The 24,252-nt window shown below is 35.2% G+C and overlaps 2 protein-coding genes across 2 annotated transcripts; one reads left to right on the forward strand and one right to left on the reverse strand.

The window, feature by feature from the left end:
* Positions 1-1,648: 1,648 nt before the first annotated feature.
* LOC113350148 (calcium-binding protein 39-like) lies at positions 1,649-6,771 on the forward strand. The gene is made up of 11 exons (XM_026594238.1): positions 1,649-1,898; positions 2,832-2,996; positions 3,074-3,192; positions 3,529-3,603; positions 4,162-4,255; positions 4,366-4,425; positions 4,562-4,627; positions 4,932-4,976; positions 5,729-5,831; positions 5,998-6,105; positions 6,426-6,771. The coding sequence occupies exons 1-10, from the start codon at positions 1,779-1,781 to the stop codon at positions 6,081-6,083; spliced, it is 933 nt and encodes a 310-aa protein (XP_026450023.1). The 5' UTR covers positions 1,649-1,778; the 3' UTR covers positions 6,084-6,105; positions 6,426-6,771.
* Positions 6,772-6,879: 108 nt separating this feature from the next.
* LOC113352561 (exopolygalacturonase-like) lies at positions 6,880-11,047 on the reverse strand. Its single transcript, XM_026596372.1, has 4 exons — positions 10,837-11,047; positions 10,379-10,684; positions 7,361-7,876; positions 6,880-7,269 (listed from the first exon to the last, which is right to left on the reverse strand). The coding sequence occupies exons 1-4, from the start codon at positions 11,005-11,007 to the stop codon at positions 7,039-7,041; spliced, it is 1,224 nt and encodes a 407-aa protein (XP_026452157.1). The 5' UTR covers positions 11,008-11,047; the 3' UTR covers positions 6,880-7,038.
* Between the last annotated feature and the right edge of the window lie 13,205 nt (positions 11,048-24,252).

Here is a 24,252-nt window from a genome sequence, read left to right on the forward strand (position 1 = left end):
ACCCTAATTCAGTTTTCCTCACAAGATTACTTGTAAACAACTAAGGGTATCTTGTTATATGAATTCTACGGTTTATAAAAAACACCTAGGAACAGGAACTGAAACTATCAAAGAAGGTAGATTCCCTATGCTTTACGATCCCCAAGTAAAGTCTTATGAATCCTCACACTTGTTCGTGAAGAACAAAGTTATGGAAAACAACCTTATATGACCAAACACAATTTCTAAAGGGATAGGTTGTATTGTTACATGAAAATGACCAAGTCTAGGTAGCTTGGGAACCAAGCTACCTTGTCTAGAAGACAAAAACCTAAGTATATGGCAAAATAGGGTTTTAGTCACCTAGGTATGTGAGAAGGTACGCGTACCGTTGAAAAATTTTGTGTACCCTTTTCCTATTCACGAATCAACTATATCACCCATAACTTATTCGTTATAACTCTGAATTGAGTGATTCTTGGCCCGTTGAATTCATATGTTCATCCACTACAACATAAGAATTTTTACAGAGATAAAGGTCATGCTCATTAAATTCATGAGCTCAAACTCTTCAAGCATATACATAAATGTATATTCACCTTCATAAGAGTTATTCCATAGAGTGAGCACTTGTTTTGATAGATATAGAGGTAAAGTAAACAATATAATCAAGTATTTGTTACTAACCTTTAATGAAGTTCTTTAAGGATGTCTTCTTATAATCTTTATTCTCCATTCTTCAAGGATAGCTTTGATTCTATACTCTACTTCTTAGATCTAATCTAGTCCGAAACTAACTTTAGTAAACTAAATCAAGAATACGTTTTGGCAACTAAATTTGACAACTAACTTGACATACCAGCGCTGGTGGTAACAACATAGCAGCAAGAGAATAAAAGATGAAAGTCATCTTCAAGCATAAGATTGCATAACACGCAGACCGGGTCAACACTCGTACCCCAAGAAAGAAGTTTAAATCTAGTCTAACACATTTCAGTTTCACCAAATACATATGTACATATACTTTGAAGTTGCTTAAGGAAGATTGCAGGTTGCAGCCAATTCAAATTTCAGTCCAAGGATCTTACTTTTTTGCATTTCTTTTTGTGTTTTCTTTTCCAAAAACATGTAAACTACAAATTTGGAACATTTGTGTGTGACTTTTTTGTGTTCAAACTGAAATTTGAATCGAAAACTTTTTGTGTTCAAAGTGAAATTTAAAATAAAAACAGGTTATGAAATTTCTATCAGATAACAAAAAACTATCGAAGATATAAATATCAATAATCTTAACGAAACGAAATCGGTTAGAATCTTTAAGACTCCGTCGAATATCGGAGAATACTTATCGTAACGGAACTGACTGAGCCTATTTTTTTTACAATCGTTCTACACGTACTGAGCAACTGAACAGATTAAAAATCGGACAGATACATCGATTGGGCCTGACCTTCTGGAATTTGCAGGAGGCCTGCTTTGTGGGACCTACCTGTGTCTAAACGGTTTTTAAAATGTTCCAATGCCCGGTTCGTTAAGATTTTTTGTTTTCTTTTTGAATATACAACAACTCCCAAGAAAAATAAAGTGAGAATCCAAATTCAATCCGAGTAATAAATGTGTCCCCTTAATTGAAAAACAGTGGATTAATCTTATTCACAACTAACGGTCCAGATCACTGATCATTGAAATGGCCAAAAATGAATCAACGACCTACTTCTCTGTCTGTATCAAGAGAAAGACGAAACTAAATCTAAATAGAAAAGAAAGAGGAGAAGCATCAGTGATCTAGTACCTAAGTCATGTCTTTTTTCTTCAAACCTTCAAGACCTAAAACTCCAACAGAGCTTGTCAAAGCAATCAAAGATAGTCTCGTCGCTCTGGACACCAAAACTGTTGTTGAAGTTAAAGCCCTTGAAAAGGTCAGATTTTTATTTCAATTTCTCAGCTCAAAATTAGATTTATTTGTTTCCGTTGTCTATGTTAATCATGATTTGATCTTATTTTGGGTGTCCAATTTGATTTTCAATTTTCGACATTGATCATATAAATCTTTACATTTATAGGTGTTTCTTAGCGTGTTTACAATAAAATGTTTGTTTGTGATATGAAGAATGTAATGAATAAGTGAAAAGAAATGTATGTGTTCATTTTCGGATAGGTAATTAGGGCAAAGATTCTGTGTACGTGTTGAGCTTTTTGAGTTTTCGAAGCACATGAACTAGTTGCAGCTTGTTTTGGCTCTAAATCTGCCATCAACTGGTGGGCCTAAAACCTTTCTTCTTGTCAACCTTTTGCTCAAGAATGTTCCAAGACCTTTTATAGACTTAGTAGATATATTAGTTAAAGGAAACTAGAGTCTCTTCTGAAGTTAGGCAAAGTCATGTTAAATCTTTAATTCTGTATCGAATGGACTCGACTTGTATCCCGATCATCCCCTATAATGTTCTCAGCTTAATAATATAATAGTCGGTGTTCATCAAAAAAACAAAAAAAAGAAACTGCTTCCATTTGTGGGAATTGCTAGAGATCGGAGAGATTCTGTACTTACTTCTGGTTTAGGGTACACTGTTTTGTGACTAAAAGGAATCACCTTGTTTAGTCACCGCAAGAGGGCCTCCTCTAACTGGCCAAACATTTCTTAAATAGATACTGTTGTGACAATTTATCATAATTCATCCGTTAGAGTGTGAGTGTTTGATAATCAGACACTGTTGGTTACTTGTGCGTTAAAATATCCAGTGCTTTCTAGGAGGGAGAGTACAAGGAAGTGCTGTTGTTCTAAGCTGTGATTAGTGTGGTTTGCATTCTCTTTGACGACGATGCTGATCTCTATATGTTTTCTTCAAAAACAGGCCTTAGAAGAAGTTGAGAAGAACGTTGTTGCTGTGAAACAAGCTCTTTCTGGAGATGGGGAGGTTGAACCAAATCCAGATAACGTGTCACAAATAGCGGTTGAGATTTGTAAAGAGGATGTTCTTGGCCTTTTCATTCACAAATTATCTATATTGGGTTGGGAAGTAAGAAACAAAACTGTTCTTAGTCACATGTTTCCTGTATCTAGTGTTTTTAACTTACATAATTATGTTTATTTTAGGCAAGAAAAGATTTAGCGCATTGCTGGTGCATTTTGCTTAGGCAAATGGTTGGATCTAGTTATTGCTGTGTGGAATATATTGAGAATCATTTGGAGCTACTAGATTTCCTTGTGGTTTGGTGAGTTCCTATTTCAATACATTAATTATATGTAAGTTAGTCGAACAAAGCTTATTGCAGTTGGTATTCAGGGTGAGGATTTATGTGACCATCTGGTTTTGTTGAGGAATACCTATTCAAAGATAAATATTTGGCTGTCCCTGGAACTATACTGATTATAGTATATAACTAGTCTATTTCCCCTGAATTCAGAGAACTGGACAAGATTGTTCACTAATTGCATTTATCGCCTTATTTTACTGCAAGATACCCCCACACTTACTGTAATTTCTGAAGAATTTATATTTCTTGAGTGCAAGATTGTTCCTTATACTTATTGTGGTGTTCTCAAAACAGCTACGATAACAAAGACATAGCTTTGAATTGTGGGAGTATGCTGCGGGAGTGCATCAAATTCCCAACTCTTGCAAAGTAAGAAGTTATGCCTTTCAATTTCTGCATTTCTTGATACTGCTGTGACCTTTACTTCAATCAGTTTTATTGTAGCATACATAACAGTTGGAATTGTGTTGAAAAACTCAAAGTAAGAGATATTATTTTGCTCATGAACTAACACATCAGGCCCCTGAAACTTAGGCTGCTTCTATCTTATCCCCTTTTGTTCCTCTGAATTAAATATATGAAGAGTGTATAGTATGTCTTGCAAATAGTTGCATCAAAGGCTCAATAAGAAGAAACGGAACTATTTAAGTTACTCATAGTAAAAGATTGGACATGTATGTTGTGAATAGAAGATCAAAACTGAGAATGCTGGAGGAAGAAAAAAAACAATATTGGTTGATTAGTTGTTTCGTGGTCAGTACAGAATTTCGTTCATGCTTTAAGATTCTATTTGTGTTCACAGATCTGTTTAATATTGTGGGTGTTGGTCTGTTTTATTTCCGAGATCGTTCTCTTCCGTGGAGTATTCTTAATTGACAAACAATCCTTGAATTTTCATTTTCTTAGATTTTTGTAGTGATCTTTCAGATATATATTGGAATCAACAAGCTTTGAGTTGTTCTTCAAGTACGTGGAGCTGCCTAACTTTGATGTTGCATCTGATGCTTTTGCTACCTTTAAGGTCTATACTGCTATTTACAAAATTTATATCTTGTTCACATTCCAATAAAAAGATGAAGGCCTTGTGTTTTCTGTTCTCTGGAGTTGATGTTGATAAACAACCAATGGCAGGAATTGCTAACTAAACATGAAACTGCTGTCTCTGAATATTTGACTGCCCATTACGAAGAGGTTAGTGATATTCTTTTCTATGCTTATTATAATTATGTTATAACAAATCCGTCAAAAGGCTCTTATCTTGATCTCAATACTCCGCGTTATGATGCTTTCATTCCTGTGTCTCATTTGGTATGGAAATAACTTTCAGTTCTTCGAGCTATATGAAAAACTCTTGACATCCCCAAATTATGTAACAAGACGACAATCTTTGAAGGTTAGTTGGGACTCTGTTTTCTTTAATTCTACTGTACTTTAATTTAGTTTATAAGAAGACTAGAAGAGTTAATTACTGTTGTGTTGCCTCTCAGCTTCTCTAAGAATTCCTTTTGGAGCCTCCAAATTCCCATATAATGAAAAGTTACATCTTAGAAGTTCGCTATTTGAAAGTTATGATGACACTGCTGAGGGTAATATGATGTTTCGGTTATTCATCTAGTAAATTTCGAAAAGTTCCAGCTCTTTGATATTGGAAAAATTAATTTTGTATGTGGACTTATTGAAGTTGTAAAATTCTGCAGGACTCCAGCAAAAACATCCAGCTTTCTGCTTTCCACATCTTTAAGGTGTTTTTTTTCCGCTTTTCTCTGCATCTCTTGTATTCGGCTGGAACATTTTTTACTTGCGATAAAATTTTTGGACAAAATACATAGTATATTCATATGAAAACTTAAGTTGCAAGTATAAGCTAAATTGCTTTCCAGTACATTGACAATTACTAGATTCCCAAAGCCAAAAGGCAACACTAAACTCGATTAGATTAACCCAGCATTCTGATATCAGTCACTGGTCAACATTTTGATCACTGGTCAACGTTTTGATCAGTGGACAAAGGAGGACAACAAAACAGATAACATTCAACATAGGGATCCTTGTAACTGCCTAAGGATTAAAATTAGTACACTGCCATGGATTTGTAACCGCTCCTCATTGTCCAAGGACAGATAAATGATGTTCACCTATTCTTGGCGTCCATAACCCTCCTATGAGGAAGAACTCTAGAGTGGTTGAAGTGCAAAACCGATGTGAAATGAGATTTCCTTGCACTAGCACACTAGCAGTCCAGTGAAGTGAATGGTGCAGTGCAATTGCAAGAGTCTGCCGAGGTTCCGTTTATTTTTCTTGTTGTATCACATTGCAATTGTGATGATAATGGTGCATTTGGGGGTCAAATGACTCCATAGCAGTTGCTCTATCAGTTTAGAGGTTGTTTCGTGCACGTGGTTTTTGAGCTCCAAAAATGTCGTATCACACTATTACCTAATAGTGATTGGTTGACTCCTAATTTTTATTTTACTTGCTGTGTTTTGTTTTTCAGGTCTTTGTTGCTAATCCCAACAAGCCACGCGATATAATTGTTATTTTGGCAAAAAACCATGAAAGATTGCTAGCACTGCTTCATAATCTATCCGTTGGTAAAGGTACTACTATATATGTTGTAGATTCAAATGGTGAAAGAAAATCTGTGTCATGTTCAAACATATCTAGTAATTGACTGCCAGCTGTAATTTTCAATGGTATTATTTCCTGTTATTTTTCCCTTTTAGGGTCCTTTTCAATATCTGTTTACTTTTTCCTTCATATTAGGCAACGAAGACGAACAGTTTGAAGAGGAAAAGGAGCTTATTATTAAGGAAATTGAAAGAATATCTCGCATGCCAAATATCGTGTGATGCCTCTATTAAGTGATCTACGGTATGCATTTTCTCCTATTCCTTCGCTTTTTGTTATTGGCAGACCATGGATCATCACTTCTAGACTTTTTGACACATTTTTCTATGATTTACAAATGATTCATTCAATATATTTCTTTGTAAGTTGTGCATATTAACAAACATGCAACAGGTGTTCGGATTTTCTGTGGGTATAAAATTTTAGGGAATAATGGGCTAGTTAGGTGATTAACCAATTACATATATGTTCATCTTGGGTGTATTAAATAGGTTGTCAATAATTGAATTCAATATGTCTAATTTATTTGTTTTGATCAGTGTCCTTCAATGTTGTTAATTCAGGTAAACAGAGGTTTTGCGTTTAGATCCTATAACTGTGCCAACTAAGAAGCTAAAGGCTGGCATTGATACAGGTTACTAAAAGACAGTGACAACCATGTGCTTATTCTATGCAACTGCAGTTGATCTTGCATGACTATAAAACTACCATGTTATGCAATTCAGGTGTTTAAAACCATGGGTTGAAGTCTGAGTTTTAGGGTTCTGTTGGTTATGTAATGTATGAAACACATTTTAGCATCTCTGGCCATCCAACTTTATTGTGCTTGTTTTGTAACCCTTGACGTGCACTGAATTTGTTTTCTGCTAGACGAATGATAAATACCATATGCTTTTCTAATTGTGTACAGCTGAAAATGCAATTACTGCTGTGTAGGCAGGCTATGCACAATGATGAACAAAATTACGTAGTTTAGTGGATGGGAAGATGTTATTCAATATGGAAAATACTTGACACAGAGTACAACTTATAAATGATCAGTCACTAGTCTCTAGTGACCTAGTCTATGGAATACCAATCCCAAGTTCTACAGTTTTAGTTCAACAAAAAGTTTGTAGTTCAACAATTACTTATCTATGACATGTATACTTGTCTTTCCAAGAGAAAAAAAAATACTTAAGCAATGCAAGAAGGTGGGATCTGGTGGCCATAAGAAGTTCCCTCGACATTTGAACATGAAGATGTTGAAACTCGACTGTTACCCTTGTACGATAGATGGATATTATGGAGCTTAAAATTCCGACATGGTACTCGACTGCTACAAGAGAGATCCACTGCTAGTTTTGTTCCTGATGTACCCCATATATCTTTAAAAGTTAAATCGCGAATATGAACTTGGGAAGGAGACTGTTGGGAAAAGGGAAATTTATTTTGTTAGTACATATTAACAATATCTTTACCGAGTAGTTCTACGAAGAATGATGGCATAAATACGTACCCGGATACCGCAAGACCCCGATGGGCAATAATCTTGATCAATGATGATAGGATTGTGGACATTATCCATGAATATATGTTCAAAAGTAAAGTTCCTGGCAATGCTAGGAGGAGAAGGAGCCCAAGTTTTGATCCTTAAGCCATTATCAGTACCTTCTAACGTAGAATTCCTTACAATTAAACCCACGACATCTTCTTCGTTGGGGTATTTGCCGAGACTGCCAACGCTTATACCATGTCCAGGTCCACAGACAACCTTAGAAATATAAGTATCGAAACTGCCAGGGCCTATCGAAATGCAATCGTCGCCTGTGCTTATATGGGAATCATAAACAGTAACTTCATTTGAATGTCCCATATGAATCCCATCAGTATTGGGGCTGTCGTCTGGTGCAGTAATTTCAAGAAATTTGAACTTCAGTTTCTTGCAACCAAATACGTTTATGTGAAAGGCTTTGCTGTTGATTGAACGTATTCGCTGAACTAATCCATTCGTCACAAAGTCAAATCTGATTGACTGCAAAAACAAAACGTCAAAAAAAGATTCTAAACACTAGATTTGGCCCCAGAGATATCTCAGGGTAGGATGTCTGAAAAATAGAAGAAATTGCGATTTATTCATCAGTTAAAACTATACCAAACACGCCACTTCTTTATTAGTAGCAACAGGACGTGTTTTAACCATTCACTTTCCAGTCAATGGCGGTGATTATAGTGTCGTGTCAGGAAGGACTGCATCCGCTACCCCAAAAGAGCCTCGTTTAATTGGGCCCCTTAAAAACAATTAGGGGTCCTGACCAATTTATACCCACACCAAAAATTTTAGGAGATTCCAAAAGGTGGTGAAAATACTATTTTATCCATACTACTTAAAAACCTATTAACCTTAAAACCAAAATCAGTTTACTCTCCTCCCCTCCCTTCCTCTCCCACCTGAATCCTCCCCCTCTCCTCCATTAACGACACACAAAAAAAAAAAATTCGTCGATTCATCGTCGTAATCGTCGATACGAAAAACTTTAAGACCGCAGTAACAAGCCGGGAAGAATTAGAAGAAGAAATGGCGCCGATTAGAAAGTAAGTGAACTAAGACCTTCCTTTGTTTTGATTTTTTCTTGAGTCTTGATTGTGAAATTGAGGTCTGGAACCGATTTTTTTCAGTTACAGTGAGTGGGTCGTTACTCTATATTTTCTTAAACCCTAACGATTCTTCATATGCATGTTAACTCTATTAAAAATCGTTAAGCTATATGATGTTTAAGTTAACGACCCTAATTCTGCTACTACAATTTTTTTCCCTAGATTTGGGTCGTTACCTCTGTAATCGAATCTATTGACGACCCTAATTCTGCTAAGAACAGTCTCTCTGTCTTAAAAACTGGAGGTGTCGTCAATATATATATTCGACCCTAGTTGCAAAACAGAAATACTCACTATCCAAAATATTGATAGGGTCGTCACATTATTTGTTAGTGTCGTCATATTTTCTATTAGAGTCGTTTCTGTTTTAAAGAATAAGGTGACGACCCTTGTTCTGATAGCATGAAATAGTCAACTGATTTGTTCCTTTTTTGTGTGTGTTACCATTGTAGTAAAAAGAAAGACAAGAAACACATGCCCACTCCTCCTTCCAAACCTCCCTGACACACCAGATACTTGAATGCCGGTCCATTCCGAGGAAAAAAGCCGAATGAGGTACCCTTGTCCATCGACGAACCAAGAGACCCCGATAATGATTCGTCGGATTCGTCATTGGGGAAGGCGTATGGGCGATATGAGGTGCTTCGTGGGAAAAAGTTTGAGTTCGACCATTGCTACTTTATCTTGGAAGGCACTATATATAATTACGCCATTTTTGGTTAAATGTATAAGTACATCGTTATTATCTATTGTATTTCATTTCCTTCAACGCAACGCTATGTAAGATATATGTCTTTTACGATTCAATAAAATGATTCTATCAAATCAAAAATTATGAAAATCCAGTGGAAGAGTCGTTACACCATTTTACTACGACACCTAACGACCCTTCATAACATTTGCGATGGCTAGGTAGGATCGTCATTTCGTATGACTACAAATATGACGACCCTAAGTGTTACATTTTTACAGGGAGTTTTGGTTTTAGAGTCGTTCATGTGTTAACCAAAAAACATAACGACTCTGGGTGACCTAGCTAAAAAGGGTCGTCAATCTGTATCACACTACCCTAACGATTTTTCATAAACTGGAAAAGTTGCAGGTTTGAGTCGTTATTAATAGTGTCAATATATTGACGACCTCACAGAGTCGTTTGGGTATACACCCCCCGACTCTGACGACCCTTATACTGAGTTGTTCCATAGTGGGGATGATTTGACCACTTGGAGCAACAAACACACAAATCGAAGGGTATAAAATGTTTACCTGATTATTTTGAGTTTGGGGTTCCTCATTTTGAGGGTTGGTTCCTTCATTTTGAGCAATGAGATCTTCATTTGCACCAATATTCATGGCTTCCTCTATTAACATCTCTTCATCAAACATCCAATCCATAGGATTAGTTGAGACAATCTCACCTTCAACACAATCATGTTTGTTATTTGAAGCTTCACCAACATCATTTCCTCCACTACAATCACTCATTTCTAAAAACCCTAACTTTTCCCACAAAAATTCCTCTTCTTCTTCTCAACACACAAAAACACTACCCCCAATTTTAACTCTTAAATCTGATTTTAACTTAAACAAACTAATTAACTTAACTTAATTAATCACTAACACTAATCATTTAGAGATAGTTTAGCCATTTCAAAAAAAAGATGGGATAAGGGATAACCCATATTTACTATTTCATGACCTTTTTATCCTGTAGTGCAGGGACCCCTAATTGTTTTTAGGGGCCCCAATTAAACGAGGCAAAAGAGGTGTGCCTGACCGACTCTTCATAATTGTTCAATTAGGAGGTCGTCTACCAAATCTGTTTTAGGATGCATAAATTCCAAGCTTAATGAATCAAAATAAAACAAAGGATACGTACAACGGGAAGATTTCTGCAATTATGGGTGCATTTCCTATACTTCCAAGCTGAGGCTCCCTGACCATCAAACGTGCCACCACCAAAGATTCTGAGACCGTTTATATATTGAAATCTAATCCAGCTATCCTCGTTATTTTTTGATAGACCATACGGTGCTATCAATGATCCTTGAACTTGAACCATCATATAACCCTTGCATGGACCAACAAATGCCATGGGTCCCACCACCATGTATCTTCCCTTTGGTACATACATCCTAGCTTTTCCTCTCCATTGACATGCCTCTTTCCAAGCTTGTTGGAAAACCTGCAGATTCCAATGTCCAGGGAAATCAACATCATTCGCATATTGTTTTATAGAATGATCAACATTTGTCCGGGTTCTTACAATGAAGAAAAGAAAAATATCCGTATATGTTTGATGGAATATTAATAGTGTTTTTTTGGAGTCATTTTTACCTTGGTGTTATCGCTCTTGCCATCAGCAACTGCTCCATATTTCCTGACGTCGAACACCCTGACTTTTGAAGAGGCTGATTTTGCTGCTGTTACAGACAAGAGAAACAAGAACAGACAACAAGTCCTAAGAAGCAAACCTAATAAGCTCTTTGAAATCATTTGACTATGCATTTCTATGAGCTTAGTTTGATTTGCTTAGAACTAAGTCAGAAAAATGTTATTTTGAGTATCTCTTTTTATATCTTTAAATCTACTGTTAGCCAAGTGATTTATATAAAAAACATAAAGATATTTGGTAAAATAAATAAATTTGGTATATTATCTTTGTATTAACTGTTGTTAGTTAAAATCTGAATGTTTGATTTGACTTTTATTAGTTGCTATCTTTAACTGTAATTTTATACTATTTTCTCACAGTCCAACTTAATTAAATTTACATATTTAACTTAATGAAATTTGGAAAATATATATGCATAACTTTGCTAATTTACTATATATTTATCTTTTTTTGATAGGAAAACATTACTAGTTAAACAGGAAATGATACCTTTTGGTGACAAAGTTGGTGAGGCCAACTCTATTTTGGTTCAGAAAATTAATAATATAACGAGGTAGAAATCCTAAAAGGTTGTAGGTTGCACTTTTTTTTTTTTTTAAATAAGGAAATATATCACTGCAGAGAAAACTAATCTGCAGATTCAGTGTCATTTGGAACTGACTCGGATTTAGTTATCCGTCCAATGACTGATTCTATACGATTAACCTCTATTGTTAAGGATATAAAGTCGGAATTAGTATTACAGATATCATAAGCTTTGATAGTGTCAAAGGATATTGCTGGAATTAAAAACATAGGTACACCATGAAACCAAAAAAGCACTTGAACTTCGTTTCTTCCTTATCTTGCCAAGAGATCAACTACTTTGTTTTCTCTTCTGTCCACAAATTGAAAACACCCAAAAGATACTAGTTGTTTTGCCATCTTTTTAACTTCCTTTTGGAGTTGCTACACATTGCCACTGGATTGTTATTTCCTTACCTTGTAAGTACATAATAGTTGCTTGATTGCCTCCTTCCCTCCCCTTTGTTTGACCTTTCTTTGCGGATTGTTTGTGATAGTCCAACCAAAATGGTTAATATCGTGTATCAGTATCGTATTGGCCGAGATACACCTATACAAAAGATTATATCGGTTTTTATCGGTGATACATCATTAAGACCAATAATTTTAAATATTTATAAATGTTTCAACCTAAAAACTTGGTGTCATATGATGCATTAATTCTCAAGATCAAAAGCTTCACAATAAAAATTCAATCACATTCCACCATCATTAAGAAAAATGAAATACTTGGAAAATTCTTAGAGGATGAATATGATTAGGAGAAAGGATTATGTTTACAAATTTTCATATATATATATATTATTTATTATACCAAATTACCCTTGACGATATTATAAGTGTACCGGTGAGTCCGATATATTGGTTTGTACCGACCGATACGAGTGTTTTTATCGTCCAATCCTTGTATCGCCGATATTTTAGATATCGTACAATTTTTTTTCCGATACACGATAAAAACCTATAATATCGTCCGATACAACCGATATTGACTGTCTTGGGTCCAACTTGTTGTTTGTAGCAAGGCTACAACTTCTGCTTCTTCAGCTGAGGAAGTCTTGCAACTCCCCATTCCTTCCCCTTTGAACGTACCTGTCCAGTTGCACATGATGAAGCCAAAACCAACATCAGTCTTAGCAGATATCCAATATGCATCACAATTAGGTTTATAAGTATTGACAGATGAAAATGTCCAATAAATCTGAGGCTGCAATTTGTTTCTACATTAGTGTGCTACGGTGTTCAGGATTCTTGGATGCCAATAATCATAATATCTTGTTACATCTAATGCTAATTTCTCTGGGATCCTGTTTTTGTTCTCAAAGATTCTAAGACACATATCTTTCCAGATAAACCAAAATTTAGCGGCAGCTAAGGCCATTGAGATTGAGTCCAAATCCCCTTTCATCCATTCATTGTATATATCTAGGAAATAGTTATTAACTGAGTTTGAGTTGGAATATACTCCCTGTGAAGGCATAAGAGGTAAGTTCCATACCGTTCTTGCATAGACACAATAAAAAAACAAGTGGACTCTTCAGCCTGCTGACAAAACACATATTTCTTGTCGACTTCCGTTACTGATCCCTACTTCTGATTTGAAGGAAATGTATCTTGTAGACATTTCTAGATGAATTTTGATCTTCTGGGGTATTTCCATACCCCATAAACCTTTCCAGAACCTTTTAATTTTGGTAGAAACTAAACCAGATTGGTTTTGAAGTTTAGCATACAGAGATCTCACTGAAAATTCTCCATTTCTAGTCAGGGTCCATCTGATTTTATCTTTTTTTTTTTTTTTTTTGTTGTTGTTGTTGTTGTCAGTTTTCCATTCTTAGTTAAGTAGAGTCTCATATTCAAAATTTTCTTATCCAATGAGTTTTCAAAATCAGAATTTTGCAAGTCAATATTCCACCTTTTAGTGTCACTGTCAATTAACTGTGACACAAGTATTATGTTTGAGTTTCCTTTACGAACATATTTTGCTAGAATCTTCTCCACGCTTGGTAACCATCTACCTCCCAAATTTTTATGGAAGTGCCATCACCCACTTCCCAAATAGTGTACTTTTTAATGTGTTCAATACATATCCAAGAAGCTTTTGATTTCTTCTTAAAATGGATGGCTCATGTTTTTTTTTTTTTTAATATTTACCTTTTAAAATTTGTGCTCATGGGTCATCAAGATGACTTACTAATTATCCACATTTTAAAATTTGGAAGGAGATCTCTTACCGCTATATTTGCGGGTTATCACTTTAATGAGACAATCTTCCCGTCGTTAGGGGGAGATAAGAAAAAAATATCTTCTAAGGGAACAACAGCAATTGTCGTGGTGTGTTCCCACTATGTCTCATATTGATCATGTACTCCACAAATGTAAACGTGAAGTGACAAATAATAATCGATTTTCAGAATATACACTGATGTCGCTAAAGTGATGAGATCACACATACCAGCTGCAAAACTACCTGCGCAAGGTTACAAATCCTCAATAAGGGAAATACACCATAAACTAAGGTGTTGCAACTACACTTAGTGGAAGTGTGGTTAAGGTCGTGGCTCCATAAAGGAAGTTGAAGAGACCACTTGGTTCGATTAATCCTCACCTAGAAAGGAAGTAGGTGAGTAAGGAACAACTTATTTATATCATCAGAAATCATCTCATAAGATTATCTCTGAATATGTCCATGAATCAAACTGAAGAACGCGCTCCAAAGTTTAATGATTCCAGAGAATAATGACATCCCAAGTGGATTATAAGAATGTTCACAAGTCAATGTAAAGATCATGCGAGCATATTTATGATTAATTTCATATACACTTGCTTAAGAAAATAGATCAAGATAACATCGATCCAAGCTCCTTGTTGCTTAATGTCAACGAAGAGCATATTTGGCCTATACAATCCAGGTAGAACTTGGTTCTTTGACAAATATACAGGTATTTGGTGTGGTAGTACTAACCAACCAAGTGTAAATCCCATTGGACATACATGATTAATTTGTCACAAAGCACAATGAGAAGAAAGCAGTTTTAAAGGATAAAGGCTCGCCTTGTGGCGCGAGGTTTCTCAAATTGTTCTCTTGTAATGAACGTTATAGCATTCCGCTACTTAGTTAGCTTGGTAATTTCAAAAGGACTTGAAAATGTAGCATATATATGTGGTTATTACGTATCTCTGAAAGAATCAAGAGATATCAGATATTTACAAAAGTACTTGATATACTTTTGTTTCCCAAATCAAGTGACTCTAAAACACAGAGTGCGTTTACAGTTAGATATAATGCACACTTATAAATTGAAGCAATCAGGCGGATGTGGTATACCCATCTAAGTGACTATTTGATTTGGAGGGGATAGACAAGTAAGTTATTTTCATTGCGTATTCACAAGAAAGTTCCTGATTTGGGCTTGCAGCTATCTATGTCGATGACACAGTCATGATTGGTATTCTTGATGTAATAAGAAACCTTAAAAGCTATTTGAGATCTGAATTTGTGATGAAAAATCTGGAGAAAGCTCGACCGAATACTGAGCTTGTGGTATATTATTCCACCAGTTTGCATAAGTCTAAAGTTTTCATGCAATTTAACAAAGACATGCATCCTGATAGCACTCTCATGATTAGTCGAGGTTTAAATATAAGTAAGTGACCATTTCTTCTAAAGGAAGATGACAAAGATGTGTTGGGAGATGAAATTCCCATATCTAAGTACAATATACGCATTGTTGTACTTAGTATAATAATGTACTCGATAAAATTTTGCATCCTCATGGAACTTCTTAACTAGATATAGCTCAGCGCCAACCCAACGTCATTTGAATGGTACAATGAATGTAATCATGTACTTAAAAGTAACCATTGACATAAATTTGTTTTATTCCTGCAAAGACATAAAAAGGAATGCTAATGAAAATGCAATCCAAAAGTTGTAGATTATGAAGGAACAGTAATCTCTTCTCTAACGAAAGTAATCAGGGGTTAGATATGATAGACTATTTTCTAAGTCATTACCGATATTCAGTTTCGAAAAGTACATGACTAAAGGAACTGTCTGGAACAACTCTGAAATTAATCGGGGGGAGATGCCGACATCAGGGAGAGGATCCAAGGATATGATGTCGACATATTTCACTTCGAACTTGAAGTTGTGTTGTACTCTTTTTCCCTTCGATCGAGAATAGTTTTTTCCAAAGAGTTTTGTTATTCGACAATTTTAGCGAGACAACACTAAAATCATCAATTATGTTGAACGTTGAAGACATAAAGATCGCGTTGATATTGCTGAAAATATCTGAATCAAAGAAATGAAACGCAATAGTCTGTTAAGCAACGTAACTTCTAGAATCAACAACAAGGTCATATTAACATTCAAGTCACCAAAGTAAAGTGTGATAAACTTCTTTTGACTGCATTAGACTAATAAAATTTGTCTGACATCAGGGGGAGCATCTAATAGTGTGTTGAACTATTTTCCTTCACCGAGGTTGCTTTTTCTCACAGGGTTCTGTTACTCGGCGAGGTTTTTAATGAGACAACAACAAACACTGGGAATGTAATTTCCCAGCTAAGGATATTGTCTTTCCCACGAGGATTTTTTGCGGAGTTGTGAAGCAACTAGTCAACTTCAACGGAGCAAAGTGATCATCTGTAACAGATCACCTTTACTTGCATCTGTCATGTTGTAATCTTTTCCCTTCTTCAAGGTTTTAATGAGGCAACATATACGCATCCAACTATGTTCTAAGTTTACCTAATATTGTACTCTTTTTCTTTAGTTCAGGTTTTCCCCCTATGGGTTAGCCTGACGAAGTTTTAAGGAGATAATTAACTCAGACTCGACGATCTTTAAAGATCTTATTACATGTGATGAATTATATGTAAAATACGAGACAACATGTGAAGTACTACACGTGAAGAGATGTACCAAGGTTTTGTCCCACTGGGTTTTTCCTTGTTAAAGTTTTAATTAGGAAACTGCTTGCGGCACAAGTCATCAAGGAGAGAACGACATTTGAAGAACTACATTCAAAGCACTATATGTGAAGCACTGTGTATAAGGCTGTCTTGTTGAACCACACAAGGGGGGGTGTTATAGGGCCTATGGCCCATGAATGTGCGGTCCATTAGATGACTAGGTTTTCCCTTTCCTATACATAAAGAACATTGTATGAATGTAATAGCTAATGCCTCTTTATCAATAATAAGTTCTTCTCCTTCTCTAATTGTTACTCAAAAAAAAATAAATGGGTACTAACAATATAGAAAATCGATATCAAAATAAACACATAAATGCGTCTATCATCTTTACGATTGAATGATGATTTATGGGCCTATAGAACATCATATAAAACTCCTATTGGCATGTCTCCTTACAGAATTATGTATGGTAAGTCTTGTCATTTACCAGTTGAGTTAGAACATCGTGCATATTGGGCTATAAACAAAATTTAACTTTTCTCTTGATAGGGCAGTTACCCAACGGAAACTTCAACTCAACGAGTTGGAAGAGCTGAGGAATGATGCTTATGATAGTGCTAAGTTTTACAAAAATAGAATGAAAGTGTTTCATGAAAAGCGCATTCTGCGCAAGTCTTTCACACATGGACATAAAGTGTTATTGTACAACTGTCGCTTACATCTCTTTCCAGGTAAATTACGTTTTAGATGGACATGTCCGTTCTTGATGCACGCAGTATTCCCTCATGGAGCTGTAGAACTCGAATATGTAGCAACGAAGAACGTCTTCAAGGTCAATGGGCAGAGACAAAAGCCATTCCTTGAACCAATTCCGCCCGAAATTGAAACAACCGATCTGGAAGACCCTGTCTATCTGGATTGAATTAGTTGTCCATTGTACATATCAGGTTTAGAATTCCTTTTTATTTCTCTTGCTTTCTTTCGGTTTCAGTTTGATAGATTAGTTTTTTTTATCCGTTGTATATACTTTCTGTTTTTGTGATATCTACCTTGTTGTGTGATCTCGAAGCACTCAACTGTCTAGTTTGACAACACTTGGTGGATCTGGTACTCTATAACCTCTTCTTTCTCTTCATTAAAGTCATGACATATTATAACTTTGTGAATCCTTAGAAACATTGAGGACACTGTTTAACATAGGTTTGGGGTGCGAGTAGATATCACATGAACTTTGTAGTGATTTGGTATGCTTGAATCTTGTAAATAGATAACATTTCAAAAAAAAAAAAGTAAGCTCATTTATCTTGATTTCTGATTCATGTGCATGTATCATATTTTAGGGTTCTTGATATGATGATAAGGTACTCCTGGTTTATAGCACCATAACATATGAAGTTCGATTTATTTTATTTTTTTGAAACTTTTTGAACAACTGATCTGAAAATGTACTTGTGCAATCTATCAAGTTTGCATACCGTTGTTTGCATAGTCTAGTAGATTGGCAACCATCCAGAATATTGATGAGACTTGCTAAAGACTCGAACTCCTAGATGTTTTTAAGAAAAATCTAAGTGGTGGAAATAATGTGTGCTATTTTGAAATTGTGCCATTGAAAGCTAAATTGACATATCCAACTGTTGAGAATAAAACTTGTGATACAAGTGTCACATTTCATGGAATTTGAGCTTATATTTTGTTCCAGAACTTTGTGGGTACGTTCTAAGCAAACCCTCATGAGACTTCAACTCGTCCACTAGGGACACTTAGTGGTTTAAAAACCTTATTACATTCACTAAATGCAATCGAGATACCAGCGACAGTGGTATAGGTAGGATTATTCTTAGTTTTTTGTTTACTCAAGGACGAGCAAAATTCAGGTTTGGGGGTGTGATCGGTGCCTAATAATGCAGATTTATAGATCATTTTGTTGTCTTTTATCACATCACTAGTGTCTTAATGTTCTATTTTATGACAAATCTTGTATTTTGTGCATATATCATTTAATGGGTATTTTTGTCGGAGTATTCTCATTTTGTACCGTGTTGTAGATGGTTGAGTAAATGGTGAGCAAGAAAGCAGTGGTTTGATACAAAGGGAAATATCAGAGAGGACTTGGTGTTCAAATGAGAATTGGAGTTCAAAAGAAGGCATGTGACTTTGGTTAAAGTGGCAAACAAATTATTTTCATTGAAGCTCACACGTCAAAGATGTTCATGCCAAATGAGTCATTCACGGTTGGAAAACAAAAATACCAGGTCAAACTTTTATTATCTTTTACCGATCCTGGTCTGAGTGCTTAACACCCAAAGAAACCTTTCATCACCATTAACAAATTCACATCAGAACTATAAAATCAATCTCTTTCTTTCTCCACCTGGCAGCAATACCTTCTCTGTCAATAGAAAACATCCCTAACCCCCTTCCCTCTCTATCTCCATTTGTCTCTCTATTTATCTCAAACCCTAGTATAGTTTCACATCAATTTACCGTTAGAAGCTTACTATGAATAGGCATGAAGACAAATTCAGGAGCCGTTGTGAGATGATTATGTATTTTGAAATCTTCTATAGTGGTGAGTCTCAAGAACTTGAAATCTCTATAAAATTTATTGTATTTATGGATTCTAGAGATTGATGATAAAGGGGAATGGATGTATAAAAAGGGGTTATGTTGTGTAATTGATGGGAGGCAGTGAGAATAGAGGAAGTACTCTAATTAGTTTCCTTTTGCTCTTAGGGTTCTAGAAGAGATCGGTTGAAAAACAAATCAATTAGGTTTTTCTTGCTTCAATGAATTTGCTAGAGTTGAGATGAAACCCTTAATTTATTGCTAGATATTCATGTTTTGATGTTGTTCCTATTATGCTTTATTGAACTAGGAAATGTTTAATCTTTAAGCTGCAATATATAACTTACACCTAGTATGTCATGCATCCTAGGCTGTTAGAACAATTGTATGTTGTTGTATCAACTCATGTTAAATTGATTTCATTAATCTGTGATTAAATGTGATGTAATAAGACATCTAATACTAGGGATTAATACCTTAGTATATGTTAAACATTCCATATTGATATCCCTTTGTTGAAGCGAAAGACTCATATCTCCATCGCTGATTCAATATATGGGAAAAGAACAACTTCATTGTTGAATATCTAGTATAGATTGACTGGTGAAATCAACTACCCTAGTACCAACCATCAACTGTTTTAAAGTCTTCTCTTTTGTTGTCACATTTTACATTCAAATCTTTCACAAACCAAGCTATTTCGTCGTTTCGACACTCATCCGGTTAATTTAGTATAGTCGAATTTAGAATTTCATCTTCATAACCAAGTCCCCGTGGGAACGATCCATGCTTGCCGTGTTCTACACAGTAGACACCGTATACTTGCGGTTAGTTTAATTGTAGGCTTTCTAGTCCTACCAGACTTTTTCATTATACACAATTGAAATTTCGCGCTGAGTTTATCTCGTTCATATATTTTCTCGAAATATGTGTTGGAAGCTTTTAGCTTTAGCTTAAACTTCATCATCTACTTGACGAGTTTAGTTAGAAATAAGTTATTTGTTGTAAACTAAATATTAAGTCAATATGATCATGTGAAAATTACCTTGAACATATTACATGATTTTTGTGAGACAATCATTTGATGTTAACTTGGGAAGTTTCATATTGATCGATTAATCACTTGAAAATTACTTGAAGCTAGTGATATGCGTAAGATTACCATTGTTGTCTTCCAAGGATGTTTCAGTGATTGAATGAGAGTTTTAGAACTACTACCAATGTCTGGATATGGCACAGTATGCGCACCTAGTATGCGAACTGTGAAGTTCTAATTCATGTCTGGAACTCTTGTTTGCATATTGTGTTTGCGGACGGGCTTACCTGTGAAAAGTCTGAAACTGTGGTTTGGGAACAGTTTTTGCAAACGATAAGACTAGGTTAGACCCGGAACTGTGGTTCGCGTACTCAGTTTGCGAACACAATAGTTAGGTTCCAAAATCGGTAAGTGTATGACAATTCATACTCATGAACTCAGTTTCGTTTGCGAACTAAAGTCCCTGGAACTTTAATGAAATAAGGTATGTGAACTTGTTTTGTAAACCGTGGCATTATGTTCATGAATTGGTTCTTGTGTAAATACTTTGTACAACTACAAACCAAACCGAATGTGTTTCAAATTGTTCATGGATATTTCTATGAGATAGTGAACATTTGAAAAACCTCTCTGAAAGCACATTTAGATCCATTTGATTATCTATCATGATTGATTGATCATCATATTTGATATAGAAGTATTAGATGAATATGGATAAACTGAAAGTGTTCATATGGATAACTTCGGTTAACTGTTATTGAGCCAACTGGTTATACACGTTTAGGTACGGTTTATCCATATACTAGCCCTTAACCCGTGCCGTAACGGCACGTGCCTCGATATTAGTTCATTTTTAATATCGTATAAATTTCGTCCCTAAGACTTATCAACTCCTTCTGGTCTGATGTATATTAAATATGGTTTTATCATAGAAATCCTAGGGATTTCCCTTATGTTGTTTTTCCTTGTTTTTTAATATTTAAACGCCGGAGATTTACTCAAACATAAGAAATATAATCTTTGTGATAAACCAAATCTTAACTCCATAACACTGTTTAATTTAGGTTCACTGATTATAATGAGCTAATGCTTTATCTGCGCTTCCATGATGTGGTATAACTTTGTGTTTCAGGTGAAACCTCAACTCTTCTACCACCTTAAATATACATTTGGGCATTAATGGTTTATAATGGAAAGACTTCAATGGTTATCGTCCATCTTTATATTTTAGTTTCAAAATTCGAATAGTCATTTCATAATCTTCAATTATAACAATAGAGGTGGGAGTTACATAAAATAGGTGGAGTTAGGCAATCAGAAGAGATAGCGCTATTAACGTGTGATCTGTTTTTTAATTGCTAACATACATAAGTATGAGGAAGCAATATATGGTTTTCCAGATGACAACATGGTAAGACCAATCCACACCTGTTGATAATTAATACCTTCAATAAGGATTGATATTTAGAATGACAAATTATGGTTAGATACTAATCCCAATATGCATTAAAAAGTAATCCATATGAAATATTAAATGTCTATACCTAAAATCCAAAAAGGAAAATGAAAACAGATGGCAAATAGTAGAAACCCTTGCACTGAAAATGTTTTTGTTCCCCACATCGACCATTGCAATTCATTTTCTTTAATGATACTCAATGCCCACCAGTTCAATAATCCCTCACTGATATTCTTATTCAAAGAATAAGTGGGCAACGTAACGCATTGGTGGCAGTAAAACTTCAAGTGGTAATACTTATATCCTAGGTTCAATATTCCCAGCGCATGATTCATAATTTTTTTTGAGAGGAAACACTGACCAACAAAATTTCGACGGAAATAGTGGCCCAGTTCCATTTTTCGGTTTTTTAGGTTCATGTTTAGTTCTTCTTCGAACACCAATGTGACAACCACCAATTTAGATGTATTTATCATCATTGGATATATTGTGTAATTGGTAAGGACCACTAAAATTCCCAGTGTGAGTTTTTTTTGGTCACAGCCTCATATTAGCTTGTTATTGCTTTGTTGAGTCTGAAAACGTACAAAGTGTTGCCAGTCACCAGGATTTCATCATAGATTGCCTCTGCTTTATCATTTCTAGGTGAGGTAAGTAAGGTCATAAGGTAAGCTAAGCCAACCTTCAAGGCATCAGGATGGTGAAGTGCAAGGCAGAAGCATTTCTCCTCCAATGTCCATTAAAAATTTATACAGTTTGTTAATTCTGATTCAATTGGGTCTCTCACCATATCCTGAATTTATTTGAGTAATCTTATCATAATGCACCTTTTCCACGCGAGTTCTTAGTAATATCATCATTGTAATTAACTTAAACAGATCTTGTAAGTATTTAATCGAGTAGCTTCTTGTTAAGAGAACATGGAAGGTACGCAAGTAAGACACTTCCTTCTGTAGGACATTGAGCCAGTAGCTACATGAGCATATATAGTTACTGCAATTCTTCGAATCACAAGAAATTATTTCTTTTTAGCCATCAGGAACACATAAATTTCTTTAAATTGGATTCACCATTTCCGTTGGAATATGTACCCCGTGTGCACTCCAAACAATACGTATCCATTTTTTTCTTTAAACTCACGTCATATTGTCACCCATTTTGAAACTTTCTGGCATATTTTCAAAATCTCAAACTAAAACCCAAGTGGGGAAACATTCATTAACATTTAACCTCGGATACTACATCTTGATAATGTAAAAACGCTCGGTGATCAACATATGATCCCTAAAAACACGAACTGTTAAGAAAAGTCTAAATAACTTAATAATAAAACCAACAGAATCCCACTGTAAATTTAGATGGTCATCAAACTTCAGTAAAATTACCCTAAACTTCATAATATTGTGATCCCTCATATGCCCCCTTATTAATCCAGTTCCGCCATAGTTTTTGTGCATCGTTAAAATAGTGGTCCTTTCAGTTGTAGCTATTCCAGATAATATCCTACCATTGCAATTTCCTTCTCGGTTTCAGCTTCCTTTATATGTTCCTTTACATTCTCCGTCATAGTGTCATGAGCATCTAGTAAGAGCTCTTCGTATTGTTCCCAAACTTGCAGATGGTTCTGGTTTTCCTGTTCTTCATCGTCATCCGAGTCTATCTGAAGGCTTTTTTTATGTGTTCCAGATTTCAAGATGCAAGTAACCAACAAATTACGTTATCATAGAAAAAAAATCGATGCTTCAAAATAATAATAATAAAATAACAGGTTACATTCAACCCTCGATTTGCCGTAAAAAATGAGTTTCAAGGTTCACTCTGGACGAAAAATAGAGCTTGATGTCACATTGTTATACACTTGCTCACACTTACACTTTTTATAGACCACATTTGATATCTATACCTCCAAGCAATGCCTAGAATCCACTGATTTTGCTGGCAAATGAAAATATCAGTATTTCTCAGTAATAGTAAAGGAATAAAAAGAACATTTCTATTCATACTCAATAGTTTCAGTATCTTCAAAGTAAGACAAATGGATTTCTGAAGAATAAATTTTGCTAAAGTATTGATCTTTAAATTTCTTGTTTATTCTCACTTCTAATTGCTGACAAAGTACTTATTCTCCTACTCAACTGCCCCTCTTAAAGATCCAAAAGACATCTTGTTTCTCAACAACACAACCCTACTAACTTTGAGTTGTATCCAAAGATACATACTTAGCTGAGTCGTAAATATAGAAAGAAACACAACAGAAGCAGCAACCCATAAGATTTACATTCACTTCCTTTGGACAGCTGAAACTTATATTCAATCCCATTAGACCGGACAGATTAGATTTATATTCACTCACTCAGCAGGTTATTTCAACATCAAATACAGGACCCCACCTTTTTTGAGTATCAATTTTCATCTTTGCGCATAAAGGGCCATAGAGTTCATTAGCTTCAAGTGGCTCTCGAATATTTGTGCAAGTGGACTTTTAAGGACCGTTTATCTTTCAAAAGAGTAGTGTTTTTATTTTCTTTTCAATGTTGACCTTTAATATCAAAATGTGTGTGAGTAAATCAGGAGAGAAGCGACATGCCAATCTATCCTTAAATCAATATATGTATATTTTCCTTGTCAACTTTCCTGATAGCCTTGAGTATGTAATGAGATCATACAAAAAACCTTTTGCACTTATCTTTCTCATCAACTTCGCAGCTTACTCAACATTCTTGCACAATTGAGACAACCAAGAACTATATCGCATATAACATCGGGTTTGATTAAGCAAGTAACAAAAAAAAAGTAAATTCATACCCA

Source organism: Papaver somniferum, chromosome 2 (assembly GCF_003573695.1).
Source record: "Papaver somniferum cultivar HN1 chromosome 2, ASM357369v1, whole genome shotgun sequence".
NCBI lineage: Eukaryota > Viridiplantae > Streptophyta > Magnoliopsida > Ranunculales > Papaveraceae > Papaver > Papaver somniferum.

What these genes read in the sequence shown, in the direction of transcription:
- LOC113350148 (XM_026594238.1), top strand. Translation starts at nt 1,779, where the DNA reads ATGTCTTTTTTCTTCAAACCTTCAAGACCTAAAACTCCAACAGAGCTT. An exon ending in CTAGATTTCCTTGTGGTTTG is followed by an intron (nt 3,193 to 3,528) that starts GTGAGTTCCTAT and finishes TTCTCAAAACAG; the next exon opens with CTACGATAACAAAGACATAG. An exon ending in CTGCTTTCCACATCTTTAAG is followed by an intron (nt 4,977 to 5,728) that starts GTGTTTTTTTTC and finishes TTTGTTTTTCAG; the next exon opens with GTCTTTGTTGCTAATCCCAA.
- LOC113352561 (XM_026596372.1), bottom strand. Translation starts at nt 11,007, where the DNA reads ATGCATAGTCAAATGATTTCAAAGAGCTTATTAGGTTTGCTTCTTAGG. An exon ending in GCAAGAGCGATAACACCAAG is followed by an intron (nt 10,685 to 10,836) that starts GTAAAAATGACT and finishes TGGAATCTGCAG; the next exon opens with GTTTTCCAACAAGCTTGGAA. An exon ending in ATTGCAGAAATCTTCCCGTT is followed by an intron (nt 7,877 to 10,378) that starts GTACGTATCCTT and finishes TTGTTTTTGCAG; the next exon opens with TCAATCAGATTTGACTTTGT.